The sequence below is a fragment of the Odocoileus virginianus genome, chromosome 6, assembly GCF_023699985.2.
Source record: "Odocoileus virginianus isolate 20LAN1187 ecotype Illinois chromosome 6, Ovbor_1.2, whole genome shotgun sequence".
Lineage (NCBI taxonomy): Eukaryota > Metazoa > Chordata > Mammalia > Artiodactyla > Cervidae > Odocoileus > Odocoileus virginianus.
This window is the reverse complement of record NC_069679.1, coordinates 60,555,998-60,581,580: the sequence shown is the minus strand read 5'-3', so window position 1 is coordinate 60,581,580 and position 25,583 is coordinate 60,555,998. Positions and strand designations below refer to the sequence as shown.

At 35.7% G+C, this 25,583-nt stretch overlaps 1 protein-coding gene across 4 annotated transcripts in view; it reads right to left on the bottom strand.

Moving 5' to 3' along the window:
- MNAT1 (MNAT1 component of CDK activating kinase) overlaps nucleotides 1-25,583 on the bottom strand; it is a 200,554-nt gene that overhangs the window by 135,821 nt on the left and 39,150 nt on the right. For all 4 annotated transcript variants that reach the window (XM_020893959.2, XM_070469443.1, XM_070469442.1 and 1 more), the window contains exons 2-5: nucleotides 21,814-21,966; nucleotides 19,780-19,853; nucleotides 9,869-9,972; nucleotides 1,531-1,671 (exon numbers count right to left, since the gene is read on the bottom strand). In XM_020893959.2, the coding sequence (XP_020749618.1) occupies nucleotides 1,531-1,671; nucleotides 9,869-9,972; nucleotides 19,780-19,853; nucleotides 21,814-21,966 (472 nt within the window). The remainder of the gene's footprint in view (nucleotides 1-1,530; nucleotides 1,672-9,868; nucleotides 9,973-19,779; nucleotides 19,854-21,813; nucleotides 21,967-25,583) is intronic.

The following is a 25,583-nucleotide window of genomic DNA, read 5'->3' as shown; positions in this document are numbered from 1 at the left end:
TGCCTGCAGCCGGCATTGGTCAACAGAATGAGTCCAATTCTCCACCACAACGCCCTACCACATGTCACACAGCAAAGTTTCAAAAGTTGAACGAATCGGACTATAACGTTTTGCCTCATCCGCCACATTCACTTCACCTCTCACCAACTGACTACAATTTCTTCAAGCATCTTGACAATTTTTTGCAGGTAAAAACACTGCCACAACCAGCAGGAGGCAGAAAATGATTTCTAAAAGTTCATCAAATCCCAAAGCAGGGATTTTTATGCTACAGGAATAAACAAACTTATCTGTCATTGGCAAAAATGTGTTGATTGTAATGGTTCCTATTTTGATTAATAAAGATGTGTTTGAGCCTAGTTAAAATGATTTAAAATTCATGGTTTGAAACCATAAATACTTTTGTACCAACCTAATACATAATCTTGCTTTCTCTTTTTATTCCTGGTTATATGGCTTAAATGCTTTTAGGGCAAAAGCACAGTAAAAAAAATATACACACATACATTCACTGGTCACAGAATAACAAACAGCATAGCAACTAGTAAACTGAAGAGTTAAGTATGTTAACAACACATGGAAATGAATTACATAGCTAAAAAGGGAAAGGAAGAATGTAAAAAGCCTTTACCAGAAAGGACAATTTCCATGTTGCGATTTCATCAGTATCACATTGGTTTATAAGCATCAAATAATACATTCTCAAATCCATGAAACATTTCATAAACCTTAGTTGTAATCCCTGCTATTATCTAATAATGTTGACTACTTGGGGAACTAACAACTAGAAAACACCAATAACTTGCAAGACATTACCATTTCTTTCAAATATATTTTCCCCATGCAAAAATACAAAATACAGTTCTCATAGAGTAACCAGTCACTAAAACTTCAGCATGAAGCCAAAATACTTGAAAATGAGCTAGTTATTAGAAAATCCGTGGCAATCAGGAGAAAAGTGCTCTGAAAACATGTTTTAGTCAGTAAGCAGAGAAACACATCAACACTCTATTAGTAGTAACTGGCTTATGTCAATTATAGTATTACTCTGTTATCTGAAAATAAAATGGATATTAACAAACATTAAAAATAAATAAATAAATAGGGGCTTCCTTGAAGGTTCAGTGGTTAAGAATCTGCCTCCCATGCAAGAGACATGGGCTCAATCTCTGATTTGGGAAGATCACACATGCTGCAGAACAAGGAAGCCCATGTGCCACAATTACTGCAGCCTTCGAGCTAGAGGCAGTGCTATGCAACAAGAGAAGCCACTGCGATGAGAAGCCCATGCAACACAATGAAGAGCAGCCTCCATTTGTCAGAACTAGAGAAAGCCCACATGCAGCAACCAACATGCAGCACAGTCAATACATAAATCAATACTTAAAATAAATAAATAAAATAAAGGAACAGAAGGTGAATACATGAGTACAAACTATAGAAATGCCATTTAAATACCATCACCCAGTATAATAGGAAAGATAAATCCTGAAGACAAATGTTTTTATCACAATCAACATTAATACATACCAGTTCATCTAAAAGAGCCTGCTTATTCTTCCTTTTTAGAATCTGCTGCATTTGTTCTTCTTTTTGTATAAACAGTCGTCTTTGTTCATTTTCCTGTCGTTCTACTTCTAAAGCTTCTTCCAATTCCTCCTGTTCCCGAGTCTGAAACAGTAACATTCTTATATGGCATGAAATAAATTTAGTGACCAAAACTAAGTCTATATCATACTCCATACTACCTTTTTTCGAAGCATAAATTGCTCTAGTCACTAACTGTTTAATAGTGCAGCAGCAGCTCCACTTTAAAAGAACAAATTTTCTTTCATGCAGACATGTTACTATTAAAAAGAATGACATCTAGCACTAAATGAAATCTAAACAAAGTACACTTATCTCAGCTGCAGAAATGTGGAAACTGCTTAAGAAGACTTTATTTAGATTTAACAAAGAAAGCAAAACAAAAACCCAACAACAACAAACAGATCATCTCCATATAGAACTATTAATTAAAATACTCCATATAAAAGACTGGTTCATTCAATAGAAACAATTTCAAAATACATAAGATAATGAAAAGTTATCACAGTACTTAGCATCTTTACCCCAAAAAATAAGTCTTTCTGACGCTTGAGTTCCAAACAGCATTCATTTAAGGTAAGTTATGAAAAGCTGAGGTTATTTTCTAACACAAGCATATAAATTTCAAGGGTCCTCTCTGTGGACTAAAAAATTCAAAATCCAAAGCTAATATGCAGAGAGAATGAACTACAGTCCTACATTACTTCCCTTTTATGAAGTTTCTTTGAAATATTAAATACTTCCAGACCCTGAAATTTATTCCAACCCTAAGTCATATTTAAAAGCAGTATTATACCGACTCTGTTCTTTAAGTCTTATGAATGAGAAATAAAGTAATATCTTAATGGCTTTATTTTAAATCCTTGACTGCTGCTCTTAAAAATGCAGTACCTTTTTTTAATTCAACATAATACTGAGAATTTATGGCACCTTGAGGCAAATACAGAATAGAGGGAGAGAGTATAACATGTTTTGGAATCACTAACATGAATTAACAGAGACCTCACAGAAAAGTATATTTTTATGTAAAATAATATTTACATATTGTTAATCTGTTAAGATTATATCAATTCACAAATTAGATAAACTCCCAGAAATAAACAAGACTCCCAAATGAAAAAAATATTTCCCTTATAATTCAAACTCAGTATATCCAAAATTAAGTTCAGCATTTGGTTTCCCAAAGCTGATCACCCTCCTGTATTCCTGATTTCTGCTAACTGCACACCCACCTCTCGGTCAATTCAAATTGAAACCTCAAAGTCATCTTTATTACTTCTTCTCCCTCAACTCCATCCCCCTTAAATTAAGTCAGTTGCCAAGTTCAAGTAGCATTTCTCCCCTATAATCTTAAAAACCTCTATTACTGAGATTGCTATTCTAACTCAGGCACCCAGTGGAGAAGAAAATTCAAACTTGATCTAAAAAAAACTACTAGGAATAAATGTACAAAGTTAGGGGGTAAGATATGAAGGCTGGAAAAGTGAATTATTAGACAGTAGGTCCATAAGCAGAAAAGGATGTCTCAAAATAAAAGTGTTATATCAGCAATAAGTCAAACAAGTGATAGGTTTACACAGAGTATGGTGGGGGCAAAATTAATAGAGTGGTTAATTCCCTGTGCTATGATGGAGGACAGGTAGAGTTAGAAAAGATTTCACAGTGTTTTACGGGTTGAATGTGTGCCCCCAAAATACACGTTGTAGTTCTGAACCCATGGTAACCATAAATGTGACCTTATTTGGAAACAGGGTCTTTGCATGTGTAACCAAGTTAAGATAGGTAATACTGGAAACCTGGATACAGACACACAGGGAGAAGGCCATGGGAAGTGGAGGCAGAGATCAGAGTGGTGCCAAAGATGCTAAAAGAAACCAAGATTCCTCCCTAGAGCTTTCAGACAGACCATGACCTGATGACACCTTGACTTCAGACTTCTAGCTTACAGAAGCCTGTTCCTGTAAGAGACGAATTTCACTGTTAAAAATCACCAGTTTGGGGTAATCTGTTTTAACAGTCCTAGGTAAGTAATACATGAAGGTATTTAACCCCACTGCAGAGTGGAAGAGCCACTTAGGCAGAGAAACAAAGGTACAAAGACATGATCGAGCTAGAATGCTTGGTGTGACCAAGTCATTGAGTATGAAGCTGGGGAAAGCTCTTGATAAAGCTGGAGGGGCCGGCAGAAGGCAGATGATGGAGAGTTGACCATACGATACTAAGGGGTGCATTTGTGCCGTACTAAGGCAACTGGTAAGACAAAGAATTTAGAAAGATGACTAGAAGCAGTGAAGAATACAGAACACTGGGGTTCAAGACTGAAAACAGGAAGACTCAGCTGAATATTTCAGTAACTCAAGTAAGAAATAATGAATACTATGTAAAGTAATAATATTACAATTAAGAGGAGGAACTAGATTTGAAAGACCATAAGGAAAGACTACCAACAGTATATGATTCCCTGAAGAAGACACATAGATGGCCAATAAACACGTGAAAAGATGCTCAACATCATTCATTACTGTAGAAATGCAAATCAGAACTACAATGAGGTATCATCTCACACCACTCAGAATGAAAGTGAAAGCGTTAAGTCACTCAGTTGTGTCTGACTCTTTGTGACCCCATGAACTGCAGCCCACTAGGCTCCTCTGTCCATAGAATTCTCCAGGCAAGAATACTGGAGTGGGTAGTCATTTCTTTCTCCAGGGGATCTTCCCAATCCAGGGATTGAATCCAAGTCTCCCACATTGCAGGCATACTCTTTACTGACTAAGCCACCAGGGAAGCCACACCAATCAGAATGGCCATCATCAAAAAGCTACAAACAATAATGGCTGGAGAAGATGTGGAGAAAAGAGAATCCTACTGCACTGTTTAGTGGAAATGTAAACTGATACAGCCACTATGGAGAACAGTATGGAGATTCCTTAACAAACTAAAACTACCACATGACCCAGCAATTCCACTACTGGGCATATAACCTGAGAAAACCACAATTCAAAAAGACACATATACCTACAATGTTCATTGCAGCACTATTTACAATAGTCAGGACTGGGAAGCAAGCCAGATATGCATCAACAGATGAAAGGATAAAGAAAATACGGTACATATATACAATAGAATATTACTCAGCCATAAAAAGCAGCAAATTTGAGTCAGTTCTAATGAGGTGGATGAAGCTAGAGCCTACTATACACAGTGAAATAAGTCAGAAAAACAAACATCATATATTGGTAGAACAAATAAGAAACTAGCATTGACATGTACACTCCTTCCAATTATGACTCGTTATTATACAGCAGAAACCAGCATACTGTAGAACAATTATGCTTCAATTTCTAATAAAGTTTTTTAAAAAACAGTATATGAAGACTAACCAGATATGGCTTGAACACTTAGATAAAGAACATAATAGGAGAAATAGGTAGGACAGATGATGAAAAAGGTCAGTTAAGATGAACATAGATGCAAAACTCTTCAACAAAATATTAGCAAAACCAAATTCAACAATACATTAAAAGGATCATATACCATAATCATGTGGGATTTATACCAAGAATGCAAAGATGGTTCAATACCCACAAATCAATCAATGTGACATACCACATTTATAAGTGGAAAAATAAAAAGCATATAGTCATCCCAGTAGATGTAAAAAGGGATTTTGATAAAATTCAACATTCGTTTATAATAAAACTCTAAACAAAGTAGGCACAGAATGAACATAAAACAATAAAGGCCAAATATGACAAGCCCATAACTAATAATATACTCAACAGTGAAAAGCTGAAAGCATTTCCTCTAAGATCAGGAACAAGACAAGGATGCTCACTCTTGCCACTTTTATTTAAAAAAGTATTGGAAGTACTGTATTGGAAGTTCTAGCCACAGCAATCAAACAAAAAGGAAAAAGAATTCCAACTGGAAAGGAAGAAGAAAAACTGTCAATATTTGGAGGTGGCATGATACTATATATACAAAATTCTAAACATGCCACCAAAAAACCTATTAGAACTCACCAATGAATTCAGTAAACTTGCAGGATAAAAAATTAATCTATAAAAATCTGCTACACTTCTATACACTAACAACAAACTATCAGAAAGAGAAAAGAATCACATTTACACCCGCATCAAAAAGAATAAAATACGTAGGAAGTAATCTAAGTAAAAGACCTATAAAGAGAAAAATGTAAGACACTGACAAAAGAAACTGAAGACAACACAAACAAATGGAAAGATATACTCTGCTCACGAAGAATTAATAGTATTAAAATGGCCATACCACCCCAACACAATCTACAAATTCAGTGCAATCCCTATCAAAATACCAACCACATTTTTCACAGAAATAGAACAAATAATTTTTTGTGTGTATGGCAACATAAAAGACCTTGAATAGCCTAAACAATCTTGAAAAAGAACAACAAAGATCAAAGTATCACGCTACCTGATTTCAAACTACAATACGAAGACACAGTCTTTAAAAATACAAAGTACTAGTACAAAAACAGACACAGAGATCAATGCGGAATAGAACAGAGAGCCCAGAAGTAAACCCACTTATATGGGCAACTAATCCATGACAAAGGAGGCAACAATATACAACCTTAAGAAAAACCCTCTTCAATAAATGGTGTTGGAAAAACTAGACAGCCACACGTGAAAGAATTAAACAGGACTACTTTCTCACACCATCGACAAAAATAAATTCAAACGGGATTATTTAAGAATTAAGTGTAAGACCTGAAACCATAAAACTCTTACAAGACAACATGGGTAGTATGCTCTTTGACATCTACCCACGTCAAATGGGTAGCATGGGTAGCAAACAATAAATCTGGTAAGAAGTTAATGTCCAAAATATAAAAAATAACTCATAGAACTCAACACCAAAAAACAAATAATCTGATTAAAAAATGGGCAAAGAACCTGAAGAGACATTTTTCCAGAGGATACACAGATGGCCTAAAGGCATAGGAAAAAATGCTTAACATCACTAACCATCAGTTCAGTTCAGTTCAGTCACTCAGTCATGTCTGATTCTTTGCGACCCCATGAACCGCAGCACACCAGGCCCCCCTGTCCATCACCAACTCTCAGAGTCCACCCAAACCCATGTCCATTGGTGATGCCATCCAGCCATCTCATCCTCTGTTGTCCCCTTCTCCTCCTGCCCTCAATCTTTCCCAGCATCAGGGTCTTTTCAAATGAGTCAGCTCTTGGCATCAGATGGCCAAAGTATTAGTTTCAGCTTCAACATTAGGCCCTCCAATGAACACCAGGACTGATCTCCTTGCAGTACAAGGGACTCTCAAGAGTCTTCTCCAACACCACAGTTCAAAAGCATCAATTCCTCTGTGCTCAGCTTTCTTTATAGTCCAACTCTCACATCCACACAAGACCACTGGAAAAACCATAGCCTTGACTAGACGGGCCTTTGTTAGCAAAGTAACGTCTCTGCTTTTTAATATGCTGTCTAGGTTGGTCATAACTTTCCTTCCAAGGAGCAAGCGACTTTTAATTTCATGGCTGCAATCACCATCTGCAGTGATTTTGGAGCCCAGAAAAATAAAGTCAGCCATTGTTTCCACTGTTTCCCCATCTATTTGCCATGAAGTGATGGAACTGGATGCCATGATCTTAGTTTTCTGAATGTTGAGCTTTAATTACTAACCAATGAAATATCACCTCACATCTGTCAGAATGGTCATCATCAAAAAGACAACAAATAACAAACGTTGGAAAGGATGTGGAGAGAAGGGGACCCTAGGAATGTAAATTGGTGCAGACACTATGGAAAACAAGAAGATTCCTCAAAAAATTAGAAATAGAACTATAATACAATCAAGCAATTCTGGGTTCTTATCCAAAAAAAAAGCAAAACATTTATTTGAAAAGATATGCACCTCAACATTCATTTCTGCATTATTTAAATAAGCCAAGATAACAGAAGCACCTTAAGTACCCATCAACAGGAGAATGGATAAAAAAAGATGCAACATATAAAATCAAACATTACTCAGCCATTAACAAAAAAGGAATGAAATCTTGCCATTTGGATTGACCTAGATCATACTATGCTAAAATTTAAAAAGTAAAAGAAAGACAAATACTGTATGATTTAACTTATTTTGGAATCAAAAAAACAAAACAAGTAACCAAAAATAACAAAACAGTCACAGATACAGAGAACAAACAGGAGGTTGCTGGGGGGAAGCGGGATGGGGAATGAAAGAAATAGGTGAGAAAGATTAAGTATGAACTTCCATTTACAAAATAAATAAGTCACAGGTACGAAATTTCCACTGTGGGGGAATATAGTCAACAAAAATACAGTATCTTTGCATCATGATGGTAACCGTACAACCATAATGGTAACTTGACTTCAAATGGTAATTATTCTGAAATGTATGTTGCTGTTACTGTTGTTGCTGCTGCTGCTGCTGTTTAGTCGCTAAGTCATGTCTGACTCTTTGTGACCCCATGGTCTGCAGCATGCCAGGCTTCCCTGTCCTTCACTATCTCCCAGAGTTTGCTCAAACTCATGTCCATTGAGTCAATGATGACATGCAACCACCTCATCCTTTGTCACCCACTTCTCCTTCTGCCCTCAAACTTTTCCAGCATCAAGGTCTTTTCCAATGAGTTGGCTCTTCATACCAGTTGGCCAAAGTGTTGCAGCTTCAGCTTCCACAGTAAACCCAGTAATAGTTTCTCTGTCAGAAATGGGTCATATTCTGTGCCTAATTATACAAGAGATTGAGTTTTTTCCCCTTTTTTGATACAATTCTGATGTTGGAACAGTGAGACATCAACATTCACAAAGATATTAAAGGCAAGTTGCTACCTCAGGATACTAAAAACATCATTCATATAGTCCACATTTCTTGGGCCACCTCAGAACTGGGCTCTACCCAAAGACCCCATAGTTACTGATACACATGAACTTGCACCGTCCTAAAAATGGTCCTATGTCTGTATTTATGCCAACACCAAATAGCTAACAAATCACTAACAATATCACTAACAAATAAAATGCTCATCATAGAATGATCAATTAATAAATGATAATGAATTACTGACCAAAACACTTAGTTATAACAGATTCAGATGCTAAATGCTAACATGAAGAATAAATGTGGTCACTGTAACATGCATTAAACAAAGTACAAGCTGATCACTATACAAATGGGGTATCAGGCATGCTGGTCCTTGGCACAGTTGAAAATTCATGTATAGTTTAGTCTGCACTCCTTATCAGTGGTTCCCTCTGTGTCTGAGGTTCTGCAACCAAGGATTCAATCTCTCAACATGTGGTATAGTAGTATTTACTATTGAAAATAATCCAGGTGTTAAGTGGACCTGCACAATTCAAACCTGTGTTGTTCAAGGGTCAACTGTATTCAATAACCTATCATTATAAAGTTTTCATTAATTAGAAATTCCTACTTTAAAATAATATAACCAGCCTCATTCTTTCATTTAAACTCTCAATATTATTTTCTAGCTTAAAACTATAAATGAAAAAAGCACTCACTTGAAAAGAACAACCTTATTAAGTTAAACAGAGTTAATGCACCAAGTTACCCGGGCATACCTATTGTGCATGTATCTTCTGATGTACCCAGAGAAGGCTACTGGGCAAAGAGAGTAATTTTTATGGCATACTGACGCTCTCAGAAATGAGACACCTTTCTAAGGAAGCCAGGCTGGATATGAACAGAACAGAATGTCAATTCCTCAAGAGTTTTATTACAGGAAAGAAGTGCCTTAATGAAACACTTGAAGACTGTAACAAGTAAATCTTTCTAAGTACAAGACGAAAATATAAGCCATGTAATCCAAACATTCAAGTTATGTAATCCAAACATACCTATATCATTTTTACCAATGATTACAAATTCCTGGTACAGCACCTTAAAAACAATTATCTCGCTTTCCCCAAAACTAGAAACCCAAACTACACTGAAGAAATGACAGCTAAACTGTATAAGTTAGATAATTAAATCTCTGAGTGCATACAATTATTTTTCCTTTATAGAATACATTTTATTTTTTTTATAGAATATATTTTAATAATGCCATCAAAACTGTTTTTGCTATAGTAATGTGTGCCTCATACCTATATGCTTATATAAATATACTGGTATTTCTGGCCTTAATTTCAGCTAAATTCTTTGTAAATATAACTAGGTTTGGAAAAAGTTTTTTAAAGGATCAGGTGAAAGCATTAGTTTCTAATACAAAAGAAGAAGAAAATACTTGGCACCAACCAGCTTTAACTTATTTTTCTGAATGACATCTTTGTTTTCCTTTTGGTATATCTCCATTTTCTTTTTGGTATTGTCCAAATCCACATTGTTGGTCAAGTTGAAAACTGCATGAGAAAAGAAACAGTGACATGAAATACAGCTTCAACATGCATCTTGCAAAGATAATAAAAACCAAATATCCATCACAATGATTTCTTAGTTCATCAGGTTGTCCTCCTTTCAGCTCCATTTGTATCTTTTTACTGACCATCTACTTTATAGAAACTAGTTCTAGTTCAGCAACTATGATTTTCTGAACTAAATATAAGGAAAGACTGTCAGACTATCACACAGACTATCTAAAGACCTGAATACTCTTAAAAAAATCTAAGATATGTGCTTGCCATAGTCACAGTGGATTTCAATTTTATATTGCCCATTTTAACTTTAAAAGTATAAAAAAGATTGCTTAAATTTTTTAAATAAAAAAAGTAAGTCTGAAATCTACTACACTAGTCAGAATCAATACTGAAAAGAATCTAAGCTCCAAAAACAGAAAAATTATCCAAAGGAATAAAAAATACTATCCAACAAAAACAGGTTTTATTCTAATCTTCAACATAGCTGGACATAAGACTGAATCATTTCCCATACAGTCTAGATCTGGAAAAATATGAAATAATAAGAGTAGAAACCTAACAGGGAAGGTAAAGGATAATCTGGCTCCAAAACTGAAGGCTGAAATAGTGAATAAAAGAAGCCACTGAAACGTGTTCAGAAGGAAGATAAACTTTCCGTAAGTTAGAACTATCTTTTTAAAATTCTAATTCAAAGTGATTTTAATTATAAATGCCTAGCTCCCTTCTAAGTTTACATACGCAAATTTAAAGGTTATTATAACTCTCTGAACAAAAAAAGTCTTTAATTTATATGAATATAAATTCATATTTTAAAGTACTACCCACTGCCATACCCCTTTCAGTGTTAATATAAACTCATCTGAAGAAGGATCCTCATCACTGTTTCTCCTATTCCATAATTCAATTCAGATCTCCCTTGGATTTCTCTAATCTTTATGCTTCTGTTATTAGCCCTTCGATTCCTCCTCCAATTCTTCCAACTGCTTCCTCTAGCTTGACCTATAAGCAGGTTTGATCTACTCTAAATAATCTGCTTTAATCCATGCTCCTACATGATGACATCAAATGCTGGCAAGGATGTGGAGCAACAGGAACACTCATAAACTGCAGTGGGAATGCAAAATGGCATAGCACTTTGGAAGGCAATTTGAGAGTTTCTTACAAAATGAAACATACTCTTATCATACAATAAGAAGTATGATAAGACAACATACAATACCTGCAACTGCACTCCTTGGTATTTATCCAAAGGAGTTAAAAACCATGTCCACACAAAAGCCTGCAAATCAATGTTCACAGCAGCTTTATTCATCACTGCTGAAACAACCAAGATGTCCTTCAGTAGTCTGAGTAGATAAATAAGCTACAGTATATCCAGACAATGAGATATTATTAAGCACCAAATAATAATAAGCTATGAAAGGGTTAGCCCAGGTGGTGCGGTGGTAAAGAATCTGCCTGCCAATACAGGAGATGCCAAAGATGCGGGTTCAATCTCTAGGTATTGCAACCCACTCCAGTATTCCTGCCTGGAAAATCCCATGGACAGAGGAGCCTGGCGGGCTACAGTCCATGGGGTCACAAAGAGACGCCACTGAGCACAGCGCATCAAACCATGAAAAGACATAGAGGAAACTTAAATGTGTATCACTAAGGCAACTGATAAGGCTACACACTGTATGATTTCAACCAACACCCTAAAAAAAGCAAATCTACAGAGACAGTAAAAAGATCAGTGGTTGCCAAGGACTGAGGGAAAAAAAGGGACAAATAAGCAGAACACAGAGGAGTTTCAGGGTAGTAAAACTATTCTGCACAATACTATAATGGAGGATACATGCCATTATATAGTTATCCAAACCCATAAAATGTACATCAAGAGTAAACCCTAATGCAAACTATAAACCTTGGGAGATAACAATATGTCAATGTAGGTTCATTGATTATAACAAATTTGTAATTCAGGTGAGTATGCAGATAGTGGGGGAGTCTGTGTGTATGTGACGTACAAGAGGTATAAGGGAACTCTCTGCATGTTTCATTTAATTTTTCTGTGTATCTAAAACTGCTCTAAAAAGTAAAATCTACTAAAAAAAGAAACATCTCATCTGCTAAGAGCTCAAGAAATGCTTGCTGAATTATTACAAGAGGAAAAAAATAAACCAATACAGGTATAGGAGAGACAGACAGAACAGGTAAAGTGGATAAAGAGGTACAAACTTCAGTGCAAAATAAGTTATACGTCACAGGGATGTAATGTACATAGGGAACATAGTCAATGAAGTGAAGTCGCTCAGTCGTGTCCAACTCTTTGCGACCCCATGGACTGTAACCTACCATGCTCCTCCATCCATGGGATTTTCCAGGTAAGAGAACTGGAGTGTGTATAGTCAATAATACTGTAATTACTTTCTATAGTAATGGATGATAACTGGTCTTATTGCCATGATCACTTCATAATACATAAAAATATGGAATCACTAAGCTGTGCACCTGAAACTGATATAATATCACATATCAATCACATCTCAAAAAACTAAAATAACAAAGAAATCAATGCTAATATTTATAATTATCTTTATAAATATAGATTGATTTAAATGACCTTTATAATTACAAAATTGGATTATTTGCAAAGTAAGCAAATGAGAAACTACAGGGAAAAAGTAATCTTTGTTTCTTATGGTATGAATCTACTGAGAAGTAAAGTTAATCAAATTGATATCCTATGTAGAACTCTATTAGAATATTTAGAGCAATTTAAAAAAAATTACAATTTATCACCAAGCTAGACAATGGGCTGATTAAAACTTCTCATTAAATAGAAATTAGAAATAGTAAAGTTAAATTCTAAGTAAAACTGACCTGCTATAGATAATTTCTATTTTATGCTTATTAAAAATTTTATGAATTTTAATGAAACTCAAATAACCAATTTATTTCATTTTTTTAATTTAGATAGCAAAGGTAATGGCAATATAATAGATGCAAATCATAATCACAAGTAATACAAATCTCTTCCTTTAAAAAACAAAAAGAGAGAGAAAAACACTAAAAGTGGATTACAATTTTGAAAATATCAGATGAGGCCAGTCTCATTCATGATACAATCAATCAGACTGGTATAAGAGCTTTAAAGAAAGAAAATAATTTTCTATAACAATTATTTGGTCTTTTATCTATCCTGGTTACTGGCTTAGCTCAGATGTTGACCTGTCTTTAGTCAAGTATTAAAAGCCAACAAAAAACCTACTGTATTTTCTGAAAGATTTAATGTTATTTAAGTGCAATTCTGCAGTCTTTTTGGAATCCAGAATTCATAATTAAAGCCCTTAGGACTTTCTCACCCTTTTAAAACAAAATACCCTAACCAAAAGAATAATATATTTATTATGAAACTAAGGACAAACTTTTGAGATAATCCCTTAGGCCAAAAGGAACAAGAATTTTTATGTTTAGATTGTCATAACCACAGAAAAGGGCCCATTGTCAAAGCTATAAGAAAGTCCATCTTCATATGTGCCCCCTTCTACTGTAATTTTTTATGCCACTACTCAAAATTCTAGTGTTCTAAACTTTTTTATATTCATCATATTCAAAGGGTTCATAATGAATTTCTATAACAGTAACTGATCCCCAATTTATAAATCCTCAAACACTGACTCCTCAGCCATCCTACCAAGTCTATTCTTTTCACTCTAACCTCAACAGCACCTTCCTGTCTTCCTTCCTACCAAACTTCTTTAAGATCCTTCAAAATTATAGCTCGAAAATGTAGATTTTTGTCTTCTCCCATTCTACTACTACTAATCAGCACTCCATATTCTAGACTCAGGCTATTAACTAGTCTCTGAGACTATCAAGTACTTTCATGGGCTCTGTGAGTTAGGAAAACCTATGTTCAAAGTCTGGTTACATTATATATTAGTAATGTGATCTCCAAAACAACAGTTACACTCTCTGTGCCTCCTCTCCATATGCAAAATAGATTAAAATACCTGTCCCAAGTGTTGTGAAAACTATGCTATTGATTAACACAGAGAGCTCCAATACAGATATCACAAACATCTAACTAATTATCCTTGAAAGAATGAATAAGACACAAAATAAACAGCTACTGAAACAAGGTTTTAAAAGGAAAATTTTTTAAAAACTTTTATTTATACCATAACAATCAGAACAATGACACTTAAGTAAGTAGTGGGAGTCACACCCTAACAAAACTTAAAAAGGGTTGAAACTGGTCTCTCCCTCATTTCCATACTCTCCACCCAACAAAACAGTAAAAAAAAATAATGCCAGTTCTCCCACTGTTATTTCCTAGATTAATACCATACAACTGCTCACGGTCAGAATACTGCAATTCATCCTAGCCTACTCTTTCTTAACTTACTTCTTCCATGAAATTATTCACTCAAATACTCTAGGTCTAAAACATCCCTTTTAACTATCTCTATCAGTTATTACCTACTCTAAGTTTGTTCTTCCCTGGTGGTTAGACAGTAAGTTCTGCTCAGTTTAGTTGCTCAGTCGTGTCCAACTCTTTGCGACCCCATGGACTGCAGCATACCAGGCCTCCCTGTCTATCACCAACTCCCAGAGTTTACTCAAACTCATGTCCACTGTTTCAATTATGCCATCCAATCATCTCATCCTCAATCATCTCATCCTCTGTCGTCCCCTTCCCCTCTAGCCTTCAACCTTTCCCAGCATCAGGGTCTTTACCAATGAGTGTGTTCTTCACATCAGGTGACCAAAGTACTGAGAGATTCTGCTTGAGCATTAGTCCTTTCTTTGAAAACTCTGGATTGACCTCCTTTAAGATGGACTTGTTGAAACTCCTTGCAATCCAAGGGACCCTCAATTCCAAGAAGTCCAAGAGTCTTCTCCAACAGCACAGTTCAAAGCCATCAATTCTTCGGTGCTCAGCTTTCTTTATAGTTCAACTCTCACATCCATACATGACTACTGGAAAAACCACAGCTTTGACTAGATGGACCTTTGTTAGCAAAGTAATGTCTCTGCTTTTTAATATGCTGTCTAGGTTTGTCATAACTTTACTGCCAAGGAGCAAGTGTCTTTTAATTTCATGGCTGCAGTCGCCATCTGCAGAGTTTTTGGAGCCCAAGAAAATAAAGTTTGTCATTGTTTCCACTGTTTCCTCATCTATTTGCCATGAGGTGATGGGACCAGATGCCATGATCTTAGTTTTCTGAATGTTGAGCTCTAAGCCAACGTTGTCACTCTCCTCTTTCACTTTCATCAAGAGGCTCTTTAGTTCTTCTTCACTTTATGGCAAAAGGGTAGTGGCATCTGCATATCTGAGGTTATTGATATTTCTTCCAACAATCTTGATCCCAGCTTCTGCTTCACGCAGCCCAGCATTTCTCATCATGTACTCTGCATATAAGTTAAACAAGCAGGGTGACAATATACAGCCTTGACGTACTCCGTTTATTTGGAACTAGTCTGTTGTTCCATGTCCAGTGCTGTTGCTTCCTGACCTGCACACAGATTTCTCAAGAGGCAGGTCAGGTGGTCTGGTATTCCCATTTCCTTCAGAATTTTCCACAGCTTCTTATGATCCACACAGTTAAAGGCTTTGCATTGTCAATAAAGCAAAAATAGATGTTTTTCTGGAACTCCTTTGCTTTTTCCAGCGGATGTTGGCAATTTGATCTCTGGTTCCTCTGCCTCTCTAAAACCAGCTTGAACATCTGGAAGTTCACAGCTCAGGTACTACTGAAGCCTGACTTGGAGAATTTTGAGCATTACTTTACTAGCGTGTAGATGAATGCAGTTGTGCAGTAGTTTTGAGCATTCTTTGGCATTGCCTTTCTTTGGGACTAGAATGAAAACTGACCTTTGCCAATCCTGTGGCCACTGCTGAGTTTTCCAAATTTGCTGGCATATTGAGTGCAGCACTTTCACAGCATCATCCTTGAGGATCTGAAGTAGCTCAACTGGAATTCCATCACCTCCACTAGCTTTATTCATAGTGATGCTTCCTAAGGTCCACTTGACTTTGCATTCTAGGATGTCTAGTCTAGGTGAGTGATCACACCACTGGGGTTATCTGGGTCATGAAGATCTTTTTTGTATAGTTCTTCTGTGTATTCCTGCCACCTCTTCTTAATATCTTCTGCTTCTGTTAGGTCCATACCATTTCTGTCCTTTATTGAGTCCATCTTTGCATGAAAATTCCCTTGGTATCTCTAATTTTCTTGAAGAGATCTCTAATCGTTCCCATTCTATTTTCTTCCTCTATTTCTTTGCACTGATCACTGAGGAAGGCTTTCTTATCTCTCCTTGCTATTCTTTGGAACTCTGCATTTAAATGGGTATATCTTTCCTTTTCCCCTTTGCTTTTCCCTTCTTTTCACAGCTATTTGTAAGGCCTCCTCAGACAGCCATTTTGCTTTTTTGCATTTCTTTTTCTTGGGGATGGTCTTGATCCCTGTCTCCAGTACAATGTCACAAACCTCCGTCCATAGTTCATCAGGCACTCTGTCTATCAGATCTAGTCCCTTGAACATATTTATCATTTCCACTGTATATTCGTAAGAGATTTGATTCAGGTCATACCTGAAAGGTCTAGTGGTTTTCCCTATTTTTCTTCAATTTAAGGTTGAATTTGTCAATAAAGAATTCATGATCTGAGCCACAGTCAGCTTCCGGTCTTATTTTTGCTGACTGTATAGAGCTTCTCCATCTTTGGCTGCAAAAAATATAATCAATCTGATTTCAGTATTGACCATCTGGTGATGTCCATGTGTAGAGTCTTCTCTTGTGGTACTGATGTACACATGGACATCACCAGATGGTCAATACCGAAACCTACTCTAAGCACTCACCCAAATTGTTGCTACTGCCCCTAAAAATGGTTTCCCAGCCTTGAGTTATCTATCTCCTGTCAGTATTCCACATCAATACCAAAATATTCAGGTTTCCCTTGTGGCTCAGCTGGTAAAAAATCTGCCTGCAATGTGGAAGACTTGGGTTCAGTCCCTGGGTTGGGAAGATTCCCTGAAGAAGGGAAAGGCCTCCCACTCCAGTATTCTAGCCTAGAGAATTCCCTGAACTGTATACTCCATGGGGTTGCAAAGAGTTGGATGCGACCTAGTGACTTTCACTTTCAGTTTTCACTTTCACTACAATATTCTGCTGTCTCTCTACCAGCCACGGAATAAAATTTTAACCCTTACAGTCTAGCTTACAAAGCCCTCATTAACCCAGGTCCAGTCTGTTTTTCAAGCCTCATTTTAGTCACTCCACTGGTTCTATCTACCTGTAAAAGATTAACACTTGCTACATTATCCAACATGCTCAACATGTATTTCTGTGACTTTGTCTTGGCTACAAACATTCTTCCATCCTCTTTCTACATGGTAAACTATTCATCTTTTAAGATTGTGTGTTCACTGGTTCAAACTGTACCTCTACTCCTAATGCTGAATTGTATTGCTATCTATATTCCTGAAATACTTTATAAATAAATGCCCATGCTACCTTTGCATTATATTATAATTTCATAATTATCTCCCCCTTTAGAATATGAACTTATTGAACACAAAGATCATACAGTCTCAGCAAGTAAATAATTCACAGAGAACAATATTTGCTGAATTGAGCTGAAGTTCAGAAAATAAACTATGAGTCCATGAAGCTAGGTCCCAATCTTCATCAATATTTTCAAATGCAAAAGAACTGCTCTTTGTCCAACATGATCAGGATCAGTAGTGGATTACTTTTAAAAGTCTGTCAAAGAGGTGAAACGTATATACACACTCCTTGAACACCTTATTTTAACTTAAAGCATATGTGCTAAGTGTATAGTCGTTGTCTAATGTAAAAAACACACATTTTTTAATGGGAATTCTGCTTCCTTCTTGTATAAACCCTAAGTGTTATCTATATTGTTCAGTTCCCATTTTTTTTAAAGTGGACCAAGGACTTCAGAAATAGAATCCTTCTAAAGTTCTGTAATTTTTCCAGTCTTACAAACTACTTAAATTAATTACAATTAAAAAGTACAACTGGCATAAGAAGGTTTGATTACCTATGCAATCCACCTTATAAATAACTGAACCGGTGAGAGAAGTACAGAAGTAAACCTAAAGACATCTTTTAATGGACAGGACACATTATGCATTGATTACGCTTCAATAATCAGTCAGTTCATGTTACAGAAGGGCTGGGAAATATCAGTTAGCCCAGTAAGTCAACTAAGCAATATTCGGTTAAGAGAGTGTCAACGTACTGCAACTGAAGACAGTTCTTCATGAATACACATACTAGCAGAATCACTTTCAAATTAAATGTGCTGGGCTAGTTTCCTTATCCAGTAAAGAAAAAAATGACTGTATTGTAAGCCCTGTATTCAGACTTGCTCTTACCTGTCACTCCTACCTCCCACTTCTGGACATGTCCAGAAGTCCAACTGCCTGTCCTAAACCAAGTATCTAAGTATAGCCAGAGTTCTACATACCTGCACACTTGCCCATTTTGGCAGATTTGTTTTCAGTTCATCTTCTCAGTCTATATCCTAACTTTTCTACTTTACCTTAGCACTCCCAAATCTATCACCTTTTCAGCTAAAATCTACAGCCATTCGGGGTTGCTAAGATTACATACAAGGTACAATGAATACAATTAGAATAAAAAACCAATGGTTCCAAGGCACTAAAAGATACCAGAAAAAAGGCTAAACTATGTTCTGTATGTGCTACTCACTATGATTTAATAAAGTTAGGTATTTTAGAAAAGTTTCAATAACAGTCGAAATAAAAGGTTTTGAGTTTTCCTCAGTTAATACAGAAATGAAAAGAATTAGAATACTCTATTCCTCTAAAATTCGAATTGTCTAAAAAATTTACCATATAGAAATATTTTACAGAATAATAAATTTTATTATAACTCTATTTTAAGAAATAATGTGAGTATAACTTGGCTCTCAGGTTTGAGAAAAGAATAAAAACATAATTATTTAATTCTCTTGGTCTTGTTCTAATTTTCATAGTCTATAACTTCTATATTATTTCCAAACCTAGATTAAGTAATAATAATTATGGCAAGTTTAATTGATGTTTAGCAATTTCAAACTTTGTAACATCTCTAAAATCTTATTTAAGAAAACAGGAACAGGAGGGACATATGTACACCTATGGCTGATGCATGCTGATGTATGGCAGAAACCAACACAACACTGTAAGACAATTATCCTTCAATTAAAAATAAATAAATTTTTAAATTAAAAAAACAGAAACAATGTTTCCTTTTGATGAAAGCTTCTTTTAGACTAATCACAAGAGAAAGAATAAGCACTAAGATTACTCTACCTTCTAATTCTACAGTAACACTAAATAACAGAATGTCACTTCAACATTCAACTACTTCATAGTATTTTCAAATTACTGCATGCACAGAATCATAAATGATGAATAAACAACTTATGGCTTTAATCACCATGGATACAGTTAATGGAAATTCTATTTTTAAAAGCTGAGTATTTTTCTCATTTATTCTAATACATCATTAACATACAGATAATATATATACATAAAACCATTCTTTCCAGCTATAAAGTAGCAGTACCTCTATTCATCATACTTTTCCTAAGACAAAATGTTTATTACTTAAGTATGTCCTTTAGGTAAAATGGAAAGTAATTAGGTAAACATCAACTACCACAACAAAATCTGTCAGAGACTTTTATACGAGATATTCTCTCAGGCATCTAAAAGATAAAAGCATACAGGCTAGCACATTGAAGTACAAGCATTAAATACATACCAATTTCTTCTACTTCTTCCAGGAAATCATTATATTCTCTTAGACTAGGAAAGTCTTCTTCCCTTTTATTGTATCTTTAAGAAGAAAAAAATTAACATATTACATATCACTTGCTTTTAATATTATCTAACTGGTTTGTTCTTACCTAATTCATACATGATAAATAAAAAAGAACTGCTTATGGTATAAAACAGTTTTCTTGACACCAGGTTTGTAACTAGACCAAGAATGTTGTTTTTAAATTCTTTTGACTACAGAGAAGGAGTAGAATGAAGAGAATGGTACAATATGTAAAATCCTAAGACAAGAAAAAATAAATTAGAACACTGAAGAAATGGGAAATGAGCTTAAACAAGGTCTATCATTGGAATATTTGGTTTTTTATATTGTTTACTTCTAATAAATAGATTCACTAATTTCCAGAAAGAGGACACCTTCCTATTTTTCATGACAGTTATAATCTAAAGAATGCTAGATAAAGAAAACTTATAAACAATGTGGAACTTTGCTGGTGGCCCAACAGTTAAGACTCTGCTCTCACAATGCAGGAGGCACAGACTTGATCCCTGGTTGGGGAACTAAGATCTCACATGGCAAAAAAGAAAGGGAAAAAATCTATAAATAATGTAATGTGCCTGTGAAAAATTAGAAAATCAGAGGGCTTAATGACAAAAGATAAAAATCTAAGAGAACCTACCTATGGCTAATTTATGTTGATATATGGCAGAAACCAACACAACATTATAAAGCAACTATCCTCCAGTTATAAATAAATAAATTTTTAAAAAAAGAATCTAAGAGAGACTATCTCCCAGAAGTAATCCAAAAAATAAAAGAGCAGTTTGGATTATTGATAAAGTATCCAGCAAGATGCTGCTAAAAAACTGGTGAACAAAGTTGAAATGTAGACCACCTAGATACATAGATATTAATTCTAACCATAACCTAAAAAGTAATAAGGTGGCTTAAAGCAAAAGGAGAGATAAAATAAAATTTAAAACTATTAACAAAAAGTAAAAAACTAAATCATAAGAGAAAAAGAACACTAGAAATATTTATGTATCCATACACACACAGAGAGATGTATCAAAATAAATTGCAGCTAACCTTAATTTTCTCTAATAGCTTTCAATAACAAACGTTACCTCCTCAGGCCTTACCTAACATCACTGACTCACAACAATATTTAGTCCCTAACTTCACAGCATTTTTCCCAATTTATAATCACATATTTGTTTTGTTTGCCTATTTTAATGCTATCCAAGCTACTATACTGTAAGCATTACAAGGGCAAGGCACATAGCTATTACACTCATTTCATACATGTGTGTGTGTGCGCGCGCGCATGCACGCACGCTCAGTCAGTCGATCATGTCCGACTCTTTGCAACTCCAAGGACTGTAGCCTGTCAGGCTCCTCTGTCCATGGAACTTTCCAGGCAAGAATACTGGAGTGAGTTTCCAGGGGATCTTCCCAACCCAGGGATCAAGCCCATGTCTCTTATGTCTCCTATACTGGCAGGCAGATTCTTTACCACTACACCACCTAGGAAACCATTTCATACTCAAGGTCTAATATGTGTAACACTGTTTGCACAGAGTAGGTTCTCAATATATATTTACTAATTAAGTTAAAGAATAAATAAAGCAAATAAATTGTGAACATGAATTCATAAGATTCACTCTTTGGGCGTTCCCTGGTGGCCTAGTAGTTAGGATTCTAGGCTTTCACTGCTGTGGCCCAGGTTCATTCCCTGGTCAAGAACTGAAGTTTTGCAAGCCACACAGAGCAGCTATAAATAAAAAATAATTATTTTTCAATAAAAAAAGATTTACTCTTCTCTAACAAAGGTTAGATAATATTACTGAGTTCTCGAAGAACTTAATAAATTTTTAACATTGAACAAATACATAGATCAATTTATACTTACTCACTTGCCAAATGTTCACATTTCTACAAGTAAATAATTACATCAATCATAGAAATAACTGTCAAAATCTTTGTGAACTGAATCATTCAAGCATTAACACTTACATCTTTAGCACTTTTTTCCGAATCTCAACTTCCTTGTCAACAGTAGGATCTTCAAAGAGCTGTACCCTGAAGTTGCTCTTTCGAAGTGGAGTGCCACACTCAGGACAGTTTCCAGCTCCTCTCACAAAGAGTAAATCCACACAACTTTCACACCTGTAGGGAGAAAAATACAATAAAACTTTTAAGCTAGTATTCAAATCAACAATAAGTCTGTATACAGTTTGCCTTTTTTCGGTTTTGGTGTTTGTTTGAGGTTGGGAGAGGAGGCACAGGAAAATTAATCATTACTACCTAAAATTTTTATTGAAAACCTTTAGGAAAAAAGTTCATTTTCATGTAGAGCCTACTTCAGACATAGGTGGTCCACGGTTCACCAGTATAATTTTACAAATGAAAGAAATATACAAATTTTTGAAAACTGATTTAGGATCTAGGAGGATTCAGATAGTGATAGGGAGAAGTCAAAGAGGCATATAAAAGAGCAGTCTAGGATCAAATCCACTCTCAGACCAGTATCACCCTCAGACCTGGCAGGGACCTGCACCTTAGACAACCCTGCATACCATAATCACTAAAATAAAGACCTTTCCCCTACTTTCAGCCTTATAAGGAAGTTCTTTAAAGTTCAGTAAGTAGTTGAGTCAGTGGAAGTTACTCAAAAGGGAGAGAGGTGCTGGCTGAAGGAGGCCCCTCAGGCCAGAGGATAAAGAACTGAGACTGACCCGTATATGTGGACAAAGGAGAAAAATCACCACAGGAGAAAAATCACCACAGCTTCTGCCCTGAAAAATCTCAGAAATAGTGGCTACTTATAAAATCTTTAATCAGTTAAAGCTGGCTGCCCTAAATCCACCAAAGTGATTATCCAGGCAAGCCAAGTCTCCCAAATACCTACATCCCTTCTTTCCTCTCTTCTTGGCTAGTACAATTTGGGGAAGAGCTTAGAACTTCTTAGAAGTCTTCAGTTTGAAAAGAAAGGAGCTGGCAAGGTTAACTCTCTGTAGGAGATTTCTGGGGGAACTGACAGTGTTAGTTCATATATTGTTTTAGACGGGTCCAGGCACCATCCAATCATCCCGGCCCAGCCAGAGCAGATCCATCCTATTAATCAGATTAACAAGTGAAAAACTGACCAGGAGCAAGCAGCCACTTCAGCCAGTGGGCCTTAAAGATACAGGCTCCTGGGAACTCAGGAAGCAGTGTTGTAACTAAGGCTGCACTAAAGATGTCGCTTGATTTATAACTTTTAAACATTTAAACATACTGGTATGTATTCCTCTAGCTGTAATACTGACCAACACAGTATATAAGGGCAACACCAACCCTAATCATTCCTTTCTTAGCATTGTTTGAAGCTATTTATTTATGTGTAACCCCCACTAAAATGGAAGGCAGGGATTTGACCTATCTTTTCTACATCACTATAAATATACATATATAACAGAAGGAAAAAGACAAATTCTAGTAAGTAAGGGAAAGGTTGATTTCTTCCAAATATGTAGTTCACTAATGGAAAGAATGATGCAGAGAAATAAGAATATTTAAGGTTGGTTATCAGTAAAACACTAACATTGACCTTGGCATGTCTGTATATTAAAATGGGGGCAGGGAGAGAATCATCGAAAAAGACAGGCAAAAACTCCCTAAGAGGGAGAACACAGATCACAGTCATCATTATTCAAGATCAACAAGACCCCAGAAAATTCACTTGGGATTGAGAAAATTGGGAGTGGTACATTTCTCCTAATCTTTGTGGTTGGAGCAAATTAAATCCAACTAGAGAAGCTGAAACTGAGCACGCTTTAGAATGCAGGCCCTACACACACCCTAATTTTGCGAACCATTGTTATGAAACCCTTCATCAAATCCTCTGGGATTGGGACACATGGCTTTTTAAGGTAGGAGTTCATGTATCTCCGTTTGCCTGGCAAAGTAATAAATCTACCCTTTTTTACTTCAAAAAAAAAAAAAGAAAAGAAAATGTGCACACTATATAACTACACTGACTAAAGATGTTTATAGGCAAGGAGCTACCTGAAATACTCAAAATCATTGACCTATTATACAGAATCCAATATTCCGTACAGTATTTGAAGGTCTTGGAGAGTAGACCCATTCAATAATTCAGTTAACAAGGTAATAAAAACACTTCAGTATTTCTGAAAGTCAAATTGTAACTCAGACATATTATTTGTTACCATAGTTAGTTCTACATCTCCAATTATAAACCTACATCATAAGGATTCTAATATAAATCATAAGGATTTCAATAGCATTAAAGATATTTTAAATAACCTACTTCCCATACAACTTTTCCCTTTCTGATTTTAATTGTTAAAAGAACAAATAATTTTTTTTTTAAGTTCAAATATAGAAGTATGTAGAGAAAAAACTCAAAGTGCTACTTCCTTCTGTTCTACATCTTACTTCCTACACGCTACATACAGCTATAAAGTTCGGCATTTATGTGGCCAGATATTTTTCTACATATTTACAAAATACGTTATGTTCAAATTACATACATGAAAACTAATCTTACAAAAAAAAAAAAAGAAGAAAACATTCCTAATTGCTAGTTCACTTCATCTGGCAACAAAGCAACCAAAAGACAGTTATGTGGGCAATCTTTTGCCTCCAAGAGTGCTAGGAACTTTTTCAAACAAAATCTTATATTCTGCAGAACACAGGAAAATTTGCTGAAAAAGCCTAAATCCTTAGTTATTACCCATTCCCAAAGATGTTTTTATGGTTTTCTTTTGTTTTTTAAAAACCAGAATGGTTCCTGCCCCCTTTCCTCTCTGAACGATTTATTTTTAGATTCTTTTTTCTATCAAGAATATTTAACCACTTATATTCCTCTGTCAAGATTTTCAATCAACTTGTTTCTTTACTTTTTCAAGAGCAAACAAGTCAATTAAAAATCCTGACAAAGATTAGATACAAAAAACCTATAGCTAACATCATACTTAATGCTGAGAAACTAAAAATTTTCCAACTAAAATCAAATACAAAGCGAGACTATATCCTCTCATTACTCCTTTTCAATATGACACTAGAAGTCTATGCTAATGTAGTTAAGACAAGAAAAGGAAATAATGGACAGATAGATTGGAAAAAAAAAAAACACAGAGCTCTCTTTGCATACAGATGACATGATTGTCTATACAGAAAATCCAAAAGAATCTACAAACTAAAAACCTCTTAGAACTAATAATCCATTATAATTATAGCAAAGTTACAGAATACAATATACAAAAGTTTATTGCTTTCCTATATACCCCAGCAATGAATAAGTGCAATCTGAAGTTAAAAACAGTATCATTTATGTTCCAGTTCCACTTCAGTCGCTCAGTGGTGTCCAACTCTTTGCGGCCCCAGGAACCACAGCACACCAGGCCTCCATGTCCATCACCAACTCCCTAAGTCTACCAACCATGTCCATTGAGTCGGTGATGCCATCCAACCAGCTCATCCTCTGTCATCCCCTTCTCCTCCTGCCCTCAATCTTTCCCAGCATCAGGGTCTTTTCCAATGAGTCAGCTCTTCGCATCAGGTGGCCAAAGTATTGGAGTTTCAGCTTCAACATCAGTCCTTCCAATGAACACCCAGGACTGATCTCCTTTAGGATAGATTGGTTGGATCTCCTTTAGTCCAAGGGACTCTCAAGAGCCTTCTTTCTCCAACACCACAGTTCAAAAGCATCAATTCTTCGGCACTCAGCTTTCTTTATAGTCCAACTCTCACATCCGTACGTGACTACTGGAAAAACC